General features: G+C 29.4%; 1 protein-coding gene and 1 non-coding gene across 7 annotated transcripts; both read left to right on the top strand.

Annotated features, from left to right (window-relative positions):
- Positions 1 to 4,416: 4,416 nt before the first annotated feature.
- LOC103578841 (5-phosphohydroxy-L-lysine phospho-lyase) lies at positions 4,417 to 13,702 on the top strand. 6 transcript variants are annotated; one of them, XM_008560051.3, is made up of 11 exons: positions 4,417 to 4,749; positions 9,075 to 9,354; positions 9,505 to 9,716; positions 9,829 to 9,931; positions 10,864 to 10,982; positions 11,054 to 11,288; positions 11,901 to 11,991; positions 12,261 to 12,469; positions 12,562 to 12,787; positions 12,960 to 13,358; positions 13,435 to 13,702. In XM_008560051.3, exons 4-11 carry the CDS (start codon positions 9,843 to 9,845, stop codon positions 13,537 to 13,539), a joined length of 1,473 nt encoding a protein of 490 aa, XP_008558273.1. In that variant the 5' UTR covers positions 4,417 to 4,749; positions 9,075 to 9,354; positions 9,505 to 9,716; positions 9,829 to 9,842; the 3' UTR covers positions 13,540 to 13,702. The 6 variants fall into 6 exon arrangements, with proteins under 6 accessions (XP_008558273.1, XP_053597200.1, XP_053597196.1 ...); XM_053741225.1 differs by lacking the exon at positions 9,075 to 9,354 and having other exon boundaries at positions 9,639 to 9,716; XM_053741221.1 differs by lacking the exon at positions 4,417 to 4,749 and having other exon boundaries at positions 4,799 to 9,354.
- On the top strand, positions 5,296 to 5,377 carry Trnas-aga (transfer RNA serine (anticodon AGA)). The gene has a single exon. It is a non-coding gene; the product is annotated as a tRNA-Ser (tRNA).
- Positions 13,703 to 14,039: the final 337 nt, after the last annotated feature.

Raw genomic sequence — 14,039 nt, forward strand, 5'->3', positions numbered from 1 at the left:
TACTAATTTATCATATTCATAAAATCTCATTACATGAATCAAATTACTGTTTGTGATAACGTGCGAAAAAATTATAATTACTAAGTAAGAGCTAAAATAATTAACAATTGATTGGCTGGTGGCTTATCAATTCCCTCGTCACTGCGTTCGCGATTTTTAATTTAAAACTAACTCTCTCATATATTTTTCGAGTACTGAATTTTCTGAAATTAAATTCTGTACTCCAAGAGTTCAAATTCATTTAAAACTCAGTAATTTAGTGTCTCAAAAATATTTCAAGTAATTTTTTATTCACACAATTTAATTATCTAAAAAAAAAAAAAAAAGTGTAAACTCACTATTTTAAAATTAAAAATATATAAAAATTAATTTATTGGGATGTTTAATTCCGAGACATTTTTTAGCTGTTAAAATAAAAAATGAATGAATTCCGAAGTTCCTTTGATGTAATGCTAAGACGCGATTTATTTAGTAATAATAAGCCGCTAATTAATAATTAATAATTAATATTAATTAAAAAAAAATGAAATAAGTAATAAATAATATTAATTGTTATTGTTTTTCTAGTAACACTGAACAGTGCCTCGTCAAAATCAATGTGAAAAATCTCAGTCTGCAAGTTAATAACAGCGATGTTGATATCGTATGATTAATACTTAAGATTAATTATTAATAGATATAAACATTGCTCGTCTTGTAATCGTATATTCTCCAGTGTTAAATAATTCCATTGTTAATATAGTTATTTATTATTATTACTATAATTAAATAATTAATTATCATCATTATTATTATTATCAGTACACTATTACTATAAATAAATCGGGTGGTGCACGTAATTGTATATTTTTAATGGATCAAATAAATGATTCATTCAAAAATCCAGTGCGAACGGATTCGTCGACGGGGAATAATTAATATTATTAATAATTGATAATTCATAATTGATATTCAATAATTATAATTCATAATTAGTAAGATTAAAAAAAAAAAAACAATAATTAAATTATTTAAAAGGCGATTTTATTGTAAGCTCTACAATATTCGTACGTTTTTAAAGAATCTGCAAGGATGGTTTTTATTTACAGACAAATATTGTATTTGTCTGACTTGGTGATATGTCACATAAGTAATTTAAATATATTATTTACATTTGAGGGCATTCTCAGACAGTACCGCCATTTTCTTTTAACTTTTAATGACTCAACTCATAAGTGTACGAAAATTTTATTAATTAATTAAAAAAATTTAAGCATTTGATTGCAGTTGATATAAATTGGCAGTTGGACGAAATTTAGAAAATTAATTTCAGTAAAATCTTCTTGTCTATTTCATAATTTGAAATTTCCCAACCGCTTAATTTTGTGACATCTATCAGATGTCAATTTTTAGACAAATCGATAAGATACCAAAATGTTGACAAAACAATCAGGAATTTATGTCATCGACAAAATTTCTACTTTAAAGACTTGACATAAGTGACGACAAAAAGTAAATTACAAATAATTTTGAAAATCATCAGCTGAACGATTTTTTAAATGAAATGTCTTCTTTAAGATGAAAAAGAACACAAAATTTGACTTGTCCTTTTAAGAGCCATCTGTATAACATCTGAAAGTTGTCGCTGTGTTACTTGGGTTTGCAGGTTAAAATTAACTCAAAATATTTTGTTCAATTTCTACTTAATACTCGAAGAAAAATTTCGAGTAAATATTCCTGTGTAAAAGTATAGAAATTACTTTACATGCCCAGTAATAATTCGCCTTTTTTCAATTAATGCTTTAATTTTTTTTTAATTAATTAATAAAATTTATATACGCTTATAACAGTTGGAAGTCATTGGAAATTTTCAAAAAATGGTGGGCACTGTCTGAAAATTTCCTTAAATATGCGACAAATAAGGCTGGCTGGATCCGCGATCGCTTCAATATTTATTAAATTCATTTATAAAATTGCTCAATGTTCAGAAGCTACCTTCGTTCATTTCTGGTAATTAATATTAATAATAATCCATTGTTCAAAAATAAGCATAAAAACAAAAAAAAAAAAATAAACAATTGCTAATTGTAATGGTAATTAATAAATAAAATAAATAGTTAATGTGATGGCGTGATTGCCGCCTGCCATTTGTTTGCATTCACGGATTAGATTTAAATTTTTAGAATACCTCGACTAGAGTAGATTTAGTTAACAGAAGAAAAATTTAGTTAATAATTAATTAATTAAATACTTAATTAATTAATTAGCTAATGAGTAATGATAATTAATAAAAATATTTCATGTATCAGCATGATAATTTATAAAATTGTCTTTAGCAGGATAGATAGGTGTTAGCCTAATTAGTAGTTGACGTGTAGGATCTGAAAAATAAAAAAGTAAAATAAAAAAACAAACAAAAAAAAAAAAAAAAATAAATAAATAAATAAATAAAAAAAAAAATTCATCAATTTATAATTAATAAGTTGGATTAAAAACATTGTAGTAAGTGCTAGCTTTTCAACGAGTTTCAAAGCTGTCTTTTTAGTAAGGAGTTCATTAATTAGTGTTCTGTCTACTTATAAATCTATATATTTTTATTTTTCTCTGTCTTATTTATCGATTTATGAAAAGAAAATAAAAATAAAATGTACTCGCGTTTCTACGAATAGTTAAATTGTCCAGCAAAAGCTCATTACATTACTAATAACTAATTACTAATTCTGTGTATCTTTTTGCGATCTGAAGAAACTAAATCCTGCCCGAGTTAGTCAGTAACGTGAAGAAGAAAAAATAAAATTAAAAAAAAAAAATAAAATAAAGACGAAAAATCTATGAAAGAGATTTAATGGAGATTGATAAATCTATTTTTACACTTGGTCAAGAATTAATAAAAAAAAAGTTATTAATTAATAAAAATAAAATAATGATAAATAAACTGATTAATTCTTTGCAGCAGCAAAGTTTATAGTAAATGATTTAGAGCTTTATCTAGATTTAATAATAATCGATTTTAAATTATAAGTAAAAAAGTTATTTATAGGAGTAGAAACGCGAGCTCCAATTAGTTTATCATTTTTTTTATTTTTATTTAACAATAGATTTAAATAAATGATTTTTTTAAAATTATTCTGGTAAAAAAAACATTTGTTTAAAAAAATAAAGGCGCAGATTTTAAAATAAAAAAAAAAAAGAGAGTAATAAATAAAAGAAAATAACTATTCCTTGATAAAAATTATATTGTGAGTAAAAACGTCATATTTATTTTATACAGTGATATATATATACATACATAACATATTATATATATATTTACTAAGACAACTTTTCTACTATTAAGTACGTATAGAAATTATAAAAATTATATTTAAATAATATATACATATATATAAAAAGATAATAAAGTAAAACATATTACGTATGAAATTTATGGCAGTGTAATTTATTTCGACGGAAAAATAAATTACGCTGGCAAAAAAAAAATGAATAAATAGTCGAGTATGAAATATTTAAATAAGTGAATTTAGCTTATCAAATTTTAAATAAAAAATTATCGCTTATTTTTGCGATGAATTTATTAATAATAGTTATAATAAAGTCAGTAATTAATGAGAGTATTTATTTACATAATCTCGGCTGTCTGCAGCGCTCACAATTTATTTTATTAAATTTTAAATCGAATGTACGCTCTTTTACTTCAATTATTTACATTAAAAACGATGATTATTTACAGAAACGAAACTAATTTAATTAGCTGTTTGTTTTACTTTTAATTTTCATTTTTAATTATTAAGATATGTGTGGTTTTCACATATAAGATTAAAATAAATAAATGAATAAATAAATAAATATATATATACATATATATTATGATAAAGATAATTATATACATGCATATAACAAATTATATTGTATTAAATATTATAAATCGATGTCATAATAAATATGATACTCGTCATACTTTTTTTGGTTGTTTATTTGATCCTATTGTTTCTTTATTTATTTATTACTGTAGTTGAGGCTGGGCCTTCCTGAAAAATTTTTAAATTTTAGATTTTTATTAATTCATTAATTGATTATCATTTTTTGAATTTTACTTTATTATTTACTTAGTCTATTTATTAATAATTTTAAATTTGTCTGATGCCTGCTACATTCACACTCATTATTACAGCGATTTTTTTTGGTGGTTAACTTATAGATGTCATAAAGACAAGTGTCTTACTTGAGTACGACCCAGCTTTAAGATGACATTTACGTAGCTGTTTTTTTCAAATTCAAAAAGCGCGCCTCAAGTAAAAGCGGCGTATTCTTATTTTCAACCAATCAGATTCCTGATTACATGTAAGCCAATAATTATATTTTTTTATTTAGCTTACAGATGGAGTTTAAATCGATTAAAAATATTATGTCCTTGTACTTCATTGGCTGTGAAGTGTAAACCGACGTAGTCAATTGTCAATGTTCTTAATAACTAATTTCACATTAAAGTTTTAGTTAAACTTTCTAAAATAATTTATTTGTTTATTTAAAAAGTTTATTTGACCCTGAAGTCTGAGTTTCCTAATGGCAAACACGTTTATCATATAAAAATAAAAAATATAAATTGAGGCTGTCTTATTTCCATGATGTAATTCAATTATTCATGGTTTTCTTCAAAAAATTTTTGTTATTATTTAATATTTGTTTAAAATTTTCATAGAATTCCTCGGTATTCCGACTTTACCAAGTATTAGAAAGAAAAAATAAAATTAATGTACACATGTAACAAAGGTATACAAGTAAATTTTTAAATTAATTAGTAAAAATTAAATTGATAGGTTAAATTTAAATTATTCCAAAACGCACGAACAATTGAAAATCACAAATTAATTACATCAATTATTAAACATTACTTTTCAAAAGTCATTAATAAGTAATTGAAACAATGAAACAAATACGAATTTATCCTACAAAGTACAAGAAGAAATTAAAAGTAATTAATCAAAGTGATAAATCAAAACGAAAGGATCAACTTAAATAAGTCATTAATAAATAGAGTACTGACTCATGTTTATCTGTATTGTTTATATATTTTTATTTCAATCATTTTACTACGATACATGCATACTTGAGGCACTTTTTTACAGATGAAATATTTTTTTTTTTGCTCATATGTATATTACATGTAATTTATTGAACTCTTTACCGGGAATATTTATCAATTCTGAAGCAAATTTTGAGCAAGTTAAGGAGAATAGAGCAAAATATTATATCTATGTATACTTCGGTTGATTGATGCTTATGTAGGGAGTTTGATATCAGCAAATGCAGAGGGCAGCAGTCGTGGCCGAGTGGTTAAGGCGTCTGACTAGAAATCAGATTCCCTCTGGGAGCGTAGGTTCGAGTCCTACCGACTGCGGATTTTTTTTAAATTTTAGTATACAATTCGAAATTCTTCAAAAATATACTATGTTATTATTAAAAATGCCTTACTATCATTTTTTATTCGAATTTGAACAACAATAACAAAGAAGTTTAATAATAACAGTTGTTAATAATTAATGCAACAGATATGATAATGAGAGACATTAACTTGTTTTATCATAATACATTTCTCATCGTGACATTGTATAAATTATCATGGCAATTATCTACAGGTAATTAACCAAATACCCTTGTCACTTAGCTAAGATATCGGTGTAATTGCATATTTAACATTTAAACTCTCGAGCCGTTTATACCTGACACTTATTATTAACCACTCATATTTGTTTGATCAAATTAGCACATCATTTGAAACACTTGAACAGTATCATAACTATTATCAACAATAGTTGCTGTTGAATTAAAAAAAAACATATGGGTTTATCAAGTGCTTGTACACTCGTTCAAAAATTAATCATCTATATCTTTACACAAACAAATATAAATCTGAAGAGATAATGCCCATCATTTTACGAATGACGTTATTGACGTAATCTGTGGAAATTTTTCTGACCGATAATTTTTGACGTGGGTGTGTATTGTAATCTACACTCAATAAATATAAATTATTAATCAATTTAAACTTATTGATAAAATTAATTGCTGTATGTATACATATGTAAATTTATCAATTATTATAATTCACACTTCATACTAGCGTTCGGTTATTAAGAGTTTATTATATTGTTTGATAACGTTAAATCACGTGGACATATATACACATATATTTACCATGATCGTAACAATCACGTTGCGTTACCACGTGTACTGAGCTGTATTTATTTATTATTGATCTCTATTATAATTTTTTTTTTATTTTAGAAAAAAATTGTTTTCTAGAAAAATCATCGATTATCTGAAGCTATTTACATATTTTTTTGTGATCAATGTTATTATGGTTACTCTATAATTGCACATCTAATGCGCAATTGATTTTTTACACTAATTTATTACTTCTCAAGACTTGAATGCAATGAAATTCTTCTAAGATCATATGCAATCTATTCTCTTTCTCACATACATATAAACAAACGAAACGAACATTGTTGCACTTACATCAGCAAATGGAAATTTAAAATCAGCCGTTCTCAGATATAAACTGAAATTTCCGAACGAGAAGCATTTCATCTAATAAATAATAACTTTATGCATCGAATGAAGTATTTTATTTAATGATCTAGGTCTTTGTCTATGAAAAGGAATCATTTGAAAATTACCTATTTCACTCTCTTAAAAATTATGAAAATCTAGAAATTTAGAATTTTTATCTCAATGGATTCTCATTAAAAAAAAATATTTAAAATTTATAAATCTACAAAGTAGTGTGAGCAAGTAGGGTAGAGGTACCATTTGTTGCCACTGCTCCATTTTTGGGCATTTATACTCTATTTTCACTAACGAAAAAGTGTAAGATAAATTTCCATTTAAATAGGGGGATAGAAGTATCTCTAAAGAAGTTCCAAGAATTAATTATGCTATTGCGTATTTTGAAAATTATTTTATTTTAATTTTTCAAGCGTCCAAAACTGGCTCTAAAGTGGTCAAAAACAGTACCTCTATCCTGTATATAGTAGAGGTGGGTAGTTCCGGGAATATTCCGGATTGAACCTGGAATGTTTCCGGAGCGAAAAGGGAGCTAGTTCCTGGAATCATATCCGTGGAACTATTCAATGTTTTTAATTCTCCTGAAGGTTCAGTATTTAGAACGTAGACATACAAAATATTCTAGTATACACAACATTATGCTATGTGACCTATGTATTTAAGACGCATTCACGGCGGACTATATTATTTTATACTAAATAGAAAATGAATTATGATTGGTATTCAACTCAAAGTTTCATAAAAAGTCACCAACTTAAGATTATTTTGCTGCTTTACTGCTTGTTAATAAAGACAGCAGTGCCGGACAAAAAAGAACTAGTGAGTATACTAAAATGAATTTTGAGGAACGATCGGATACGTATCTGTACAAAAGACATAGTTCATGGGACTATACAGATCTGGAATTGCCCACCTCTCATATACAGAAAGAAATAGAAATTAGAATATAAATACAGTTTACTCTATTTTTTTCGCACATAAAAATTTTCATGTTTAGCTGTGATACGATTTAACTAAAGTTATGAATACATCATTTTTAGACGTTTTTTAATGTCGATTAAATTATCTACTTTTTTTGTACTTTCCCTGATACCCGGTTATACCTTTAGCCCTCATATTGCTGTGTAGTAAAAATAATCAGTATAATATATTTATGAATGTTGAAGGAAAAAAAGCAGAAATACATATGAGATGGACAAGAAAAATAAATAAAGGAAAAGTAAATAATATAAATATTGATAAGAGGTCAGTAGGAAAAAAACGATTCACGTGCTGATCGAGAGGCCACACGTGTCCCTAGTTATTACGATAGAATAGAACAAACGTAGATATGACAATATTTATGCAGGTGCATTGACGGCGAAAAGAGAACGTCGATAAAGTCTACTAAGACAATATTTAATCTTACTCTTGAAACAAAAAGTTATCAATACACATATGTACATACACATTAACTCATTTTTTATTTAATAAAATTACGAAATCGCGTTATCGTAATGGAAATTTCTTCATTAGCAGTAATTTCGCAATTGCAAAATTTAAATCAGATAGACTTAAGTATGGAAATTTAAAAATTTTTTTTCAATAAATTGTAATTATTATTTGTGTAGTCTAATAAAAAAAATTAAAGTGATAAATCGATTGAACGCGGTAGAGCGATACTAATTTAGTGATGTGAGAACCGAAGCGATGCAGAATGTACATATTTGTGCTGCTCGTCGAATGAAACGAACGAGAGCGGGAGTGTGTAGATCTATCGAAAAGTGCAGTACCGAATAGTGTGCAAAGGGAGTTAACAAATTGCTGTCAACGAAAATCAATTTAAATCTCACTATAACTGATGCTTCTGAAACTGTTATCATTTAAGCTGATTAAGTTGTTTCGGAGTCGATTTGTTTAGATTTCTATCTTCAATTGATTGCCCGAAAATAAGCATATAGTCATCGGCAAAAAATTCATCGACATCAACAAAAGGTCAAGTCATATTTTAAAAGTTTCTATGACGTCCATAAAATAAAATAAAGTCTGAGTAGTTAAAGCATAAGCTAATCCGCTCTAATTCAGTTTTATCTGATCTACATTAATCCATCTAAATAAATCTATATCGGAATTAGGAAACATTAATACGAGTGATTTATTTACTCAGATAACAAAGTTTGCACTTCTACAATGTATATAATAAATATATATTTTTTGTGCGGTATTATCATCAATATTTTTAATTAATTTATTTAAAAGTCTAATTAGATCGACTGGGATAAAAATATATTTATAAGTATAAACGTTTGATCACAATTAGAACGAGCCTCCTTCACGTGACAACAATCTCCCACAATGACCCTCGGTCGTTGATTTGATAACATAACTATTTGCGTCTTAGATTATAATTCTTATCACCAATTTTCTTTCATCACAATATCGTAACTTCGCTACGCGCTAAATTATTAAAACGACTGTCAAACAAATTGATTAAACAATTTATTATCCATTCATCTAGTCAATAAAAAATACTTAAAAAATTTTTTCAGACTATTGTTGAAGGTGACCCATTCCAATTAAAGGGTCACCGATAAAATGACTTTAATTCGTGATGATTCAATGATTGAATAAATTGTAAAAACGACATGTTATATCAGTTGGTATTTGGAGTTATTATTAAGTATTAGTATTAGTATTAGTATTAGTATTAGTATTTCCTTGGACTTGGAGAGTTGGTGGCTGAGGGGCAGGACATGTTTAAGTGGTAAGCGCATGTTATCGGACGCCGGGGGACGGAAGACGCTAAATGAAACGTGTAGTGTGAGAAGTGTAAGTAGATACGGCTTAAACAAACTTTGCTCGGTATAGTCATACATTATGTATATGCTAGACTTCCATATATATATATATATATATATATATATATATATATATATATATATATATATATATATATATATATATTGATAACGTATATAGATATGTTTTGTGGGGATCTAGCGTAGCGTAGTTTGAATAGCAGCTAAGCGGGAGGATTTCATGCGAATGCGCGCGCAGATCCCCGCTTTTTTCCCGCCAACTTACGGATCCTATATATGACGTCACCATTATAGGTCGGGACGCTTTCAGCAGAAGCTGACAATTGCTTTCGGAAGCTGAGGAATCATCATCTTTTACTGGCTATTCATAAGGTTTGATTTTTTTTATTATTTATTTTTTATTCACTCTTTAATTTTTTTTTTGCCAAATTGTTTTAATGCGTTTTTTATTTATAATTGACAATTTAAAATTGTGTTTATGTAGACTTTTTTTTAAAAATGACTCCGACAACTGCAACAAGTTCTTCGGAATCACTTGAACAAATGCCTAAAAATGACACTCTAAAATTACGAGAAAGGCATATTGGGTAAGTTATGATTTTATTTAATAGCTTAGACAATTTAAAAAAAAAAAAAAAAAAAACAGAGTCGCTTATCATTGATTTTAAATAAAAAAAAAAAAGAAACAGTTAAAATATTATCAGGGATTTGGTGAATTTATCGGAGGAATTATTATGGTCGGGTTGATAACGTTGCGGATGACGCCGGTTGAATCGATCATCAGTATATAGAGGCGCCGCAAATTAGCATATTATCACTGGGATAAGTGAGAATTGGGTCGTATGTGATAAAATGTCACGAGCATATGATAATTCATAGGTCCAAATGCCGACAATGAGATTCTACATTCCAACTCATGTCCGTTCAGCCTCGTCTATAATATAATTCATATATTATTTCACACACTATTAACTGATGTGATAGCTAAAGCTGCGATTCGCTCTAAACTGTCCTTCTCACTTTCAATTCGCTACTTACTCTCCATTGATTTATCTCCTCATCCCGGTACAGAACTCCTCGAAATACTTAAGTGTATCTGGGATTTATAAATCCCTCATTTAATATAAAGTTAACCCATTCAACTGATGCATCAGTACTTTGGCTATTTTAACCGCACACGTACTTACCTTTCGTCTCTGCGATATCACATGGGAAATCATTATCGTCCCTACGTGAAAAACCTTTAAACCACTAAGGAAATATTCCATCAACAAACATGTTCAACAAACTTTTAAGTAATCGATTCAATTTATGTGATTAGATCAAGTCCATGTTTATCTCATCATTATATTTATTATAAAATAGATTTTCAAGGTAATCGATACCCGATACTACCATCACATGGAAAAATTTTATCCCTGATAAAAATACGTTGCGATAAAAATTTATCTGCTAAATTTTTAATCATAATTAGGTTTTTTTCATTTTATTTTTAAAGGCGATAAAAAATTGATTACAGGCAATCATGTAAGCTCTTTTATCGATCAAATCCTTTGAAGATTGTCAAAGCAACTGGGCAGTACATGTACAACGAACGGGGGGAACGTTACCTCGATTGTATCAACAATGTGGCGCATGGTAAAAAATTAACGCTCTTTGTAAATTATTTTTACAGATAGAAAATAAAATAAATAAATAAAACTTTGCAGTTGGACATTGTCATCCAGAGGTTGTAAAAGCCGGTCAACAGCAAATGTCATTATTGAGTACCAATAATCGTTTTCTGCATGACAATTTAGTAGTCTGTGCCCGTCGATTGACTTCGCTGCTACCGGAGCCGCTGTCTGTTTGTTTTCTCGTTAATTCTGGAAGCGAGGCGAACGATCTGGCACTCAGATTATCTGAAGCACACACTGGAAATAAAGACGTTATTGCTCTAGATCAGTAAGTAATCGCAACTTGTTAATTGGAACTGTAACTTGAAGGACACGTTAGCGAAAAGAAATAAAAAATATATAAGATTTATCCAGTAATTGCTATGGATTGCAAGGTGTCCTGGGCCTGGATATTATTTATTTGGACCTGTCCCCCAGATCTCGTGATACAGAACTAAACAATACTAATGCTATCGTTATTTTTTTTTTGTTGTTTACAGTTTTGAGTTAGCAGTCTAGGCACGAATTTCAGAGGATTAAGGCTACAAGTTTTGTTACTAAAAACGTACGTCTGCCAAGTATGAGAGAGAACTCGGAGTATTACTTTTTCCGCATTGGCGGAAGTCTATCATCCACATAATCCTCTTGTCATTTTAGGTGACATAAGATTACGTACGTGGAATGTATGCATAAGTCTTACAGTCATGATAACAAATTGAAAATAATAACAACGATAAATAAAACTAAATAAACTTTAAATTAAATATTGGAAATTTTTCAGTTTGCGATATTTCGAAAACGAGTATTTAGCCCAGGCCCTGGAGACGATCGATAAAAAAAAACGCTTTAATCATAACGATGTAAGAAATGTTGAGGTAACGTCTGATTCGTCTGATTTTAGTGCTTATCACGGACACTTGACCTCGCTGATCGATATCTCACCCTACAAGTTCAATCAACTGGAGAACGGGAAAAAGGAGTGGGTGCACGTGGTAAGAATGCAAACGTTGCTTTCTTTACTCCCTTATACAATTTAATCGGGCGTCTTTTAGCTTCTTATCCTCATCCTTCTTTCCCAACCTCTTCCTGAGCAGCTCCTTCACAGTTTCTCGAGTTCTCCAATTGCAATGGATGTAATAGAGACCTACTAAGTGCTGATTGTTAATCCCCTGCACGCACTCAAATCCCAGTCTCTCAAATTGTTCTTTTATTTTTGACGTTATTTTTTATTTATTTATTTTTTTTTTTTCGCTACTCTAAGGCTCCTTGTCCGGATGTCTATCGCGGAAAATATCGAGACGTGGACTATCCAGATGAGGATCTCGGAGAAAAGTACGCGAACGATGTAAAGAGGATTTGCGATAATGTTAAGACCCAAGGACGAGGTATTCGTGCATTCATCGCCGAAAGTCTTGTATCCGTTGGCGGGCAAATAATTCCCCCGAAAAATTATTTCAAAAATGTCTACCGGTGAGTTTATCTTTCCTTGCCATTGAGCAGGAACTCTGCTTTAAATTACAACTAATGCTGAACATCAGTAATGAATGTTTATATAATTGCAGCCACGTACGTCAAGCCGGAGGTTTGTGTATCGCAGATGAAGTTCAAGTTGGATTCGGTAGGGTGGGATCACACATGTGGGCATTCCAACTTTATGGCGAGGACGTAATACCGGACATTGTAACGATCGGTAAACCAATGGGAAATGGGCATCCTGTGGCCGCAGTTATAACAACTCAGGAGATTGCCGCCAGTTTTAAAAGTACCGGGCTCGAGTACTTTAATACGGTAAACAATTTATTTACAAACTTTATTTTATCTCCGTTTTTGTGACACTTGAGTGTGACAACTATTTTATTTTATTATCAATCCATAAACTGCTACCTGGCTTTTACGCCATACCTTCCAACAATTTATCGCTTTAAAGGGATAAATAAATAATAACTATTTATATATTTAGTACGGGGGTAATCCGGTATCATGTGCGATAGCAAATGCAGTAATGGAAGTAATTGAAAAGGAAGGTCTTCAAAAGCACGCAGCAAGAGTTGGCAGTTACTTGTTGAATGAATTAATTAAATTATCCCGAAGACGTACTATTATTGGAGATGTACGTGGTGTCGGATTATTTATTGGAATTGAGTTGGTACGTGATCGTGAACTGAGAACTCCAGCCACGGTGGAGGCCAAGCACGTCGTGTCTAGAATGAAGGACGAAAAAATTCTTGTAAGCAGCGACGGGCCTGATAATAATATTCTGAAATTAAAACCGCCGATGGTTTTCTCAATTGAAAACGCCGATCATTTTGTACAGACGCTCGATTACATCTTGCAGGAGGTTGAAGTTGATACTGATCAAGTATGTATTTGATATTAGTCATAATCTGAGTTTGTAAAGCCGACGGAGGGTTAATATTTTTTGTTTATTTATCGAGGTAATTGAACCGACGACCGCGATATTGGAGGCAGTCATCTCGGCGGTAGATATCGATCCCTCGATATCACAGCCAACTAAATCCGTGGCTATTCGAGCGAACTAGGTGACTCAGTCATCAATTATTTCAGACTATTCATCTTTGATGCAACTTCTCATCATTATTATTAATTAATTATTTTAGTAATTATTATAATTTATATACTAATTGTCTAAAGTTAAAATAGTGTAAATAGATTTGTAAATAAATAAATAACAGCATAATTGTAGTTTGTAGTAAAAAAAATTCACTTAATATAGACAAATAACTGACCTAACCTTCTTCTATAAAATCATCAATTGATTGGTTAATTCACCTGATATACTAAGAGGGTTTGGTATAGTCTGTAATAAACCGTGTCTCAGGAGCAATCGAATAATTAACATGCTAAGATCTAATAAAAACTACGAAATCGATGGACCGTACAATAGAATAGCTAACCAAGTCAACGAGTTCAATTCGGACATCGATTTTTTTGGTGGATCTTTTGGTTTTTCACTCAAATGTTAAAAATCTTCTGAATAATTAATCAAGTTTTTTCTTTCCTCAGTCAAAAACGTCAAAGT

This window comes from Microplitis demolitor, chromosome 8 (genome assembly GCF_026212275.2).
Source record: "Microplitis demolitor isolate Queensland-Clemson2020A chromosome 8, iyMicDemo2.1a, whole genome shotgun sequence".
Classification (NCBI taxonomy): Eukaryota; Metazoa; Arthropoda; class Insecta; order Hymenoptera; family Braconidae; genus Microplitis; species Microplitis demolitor.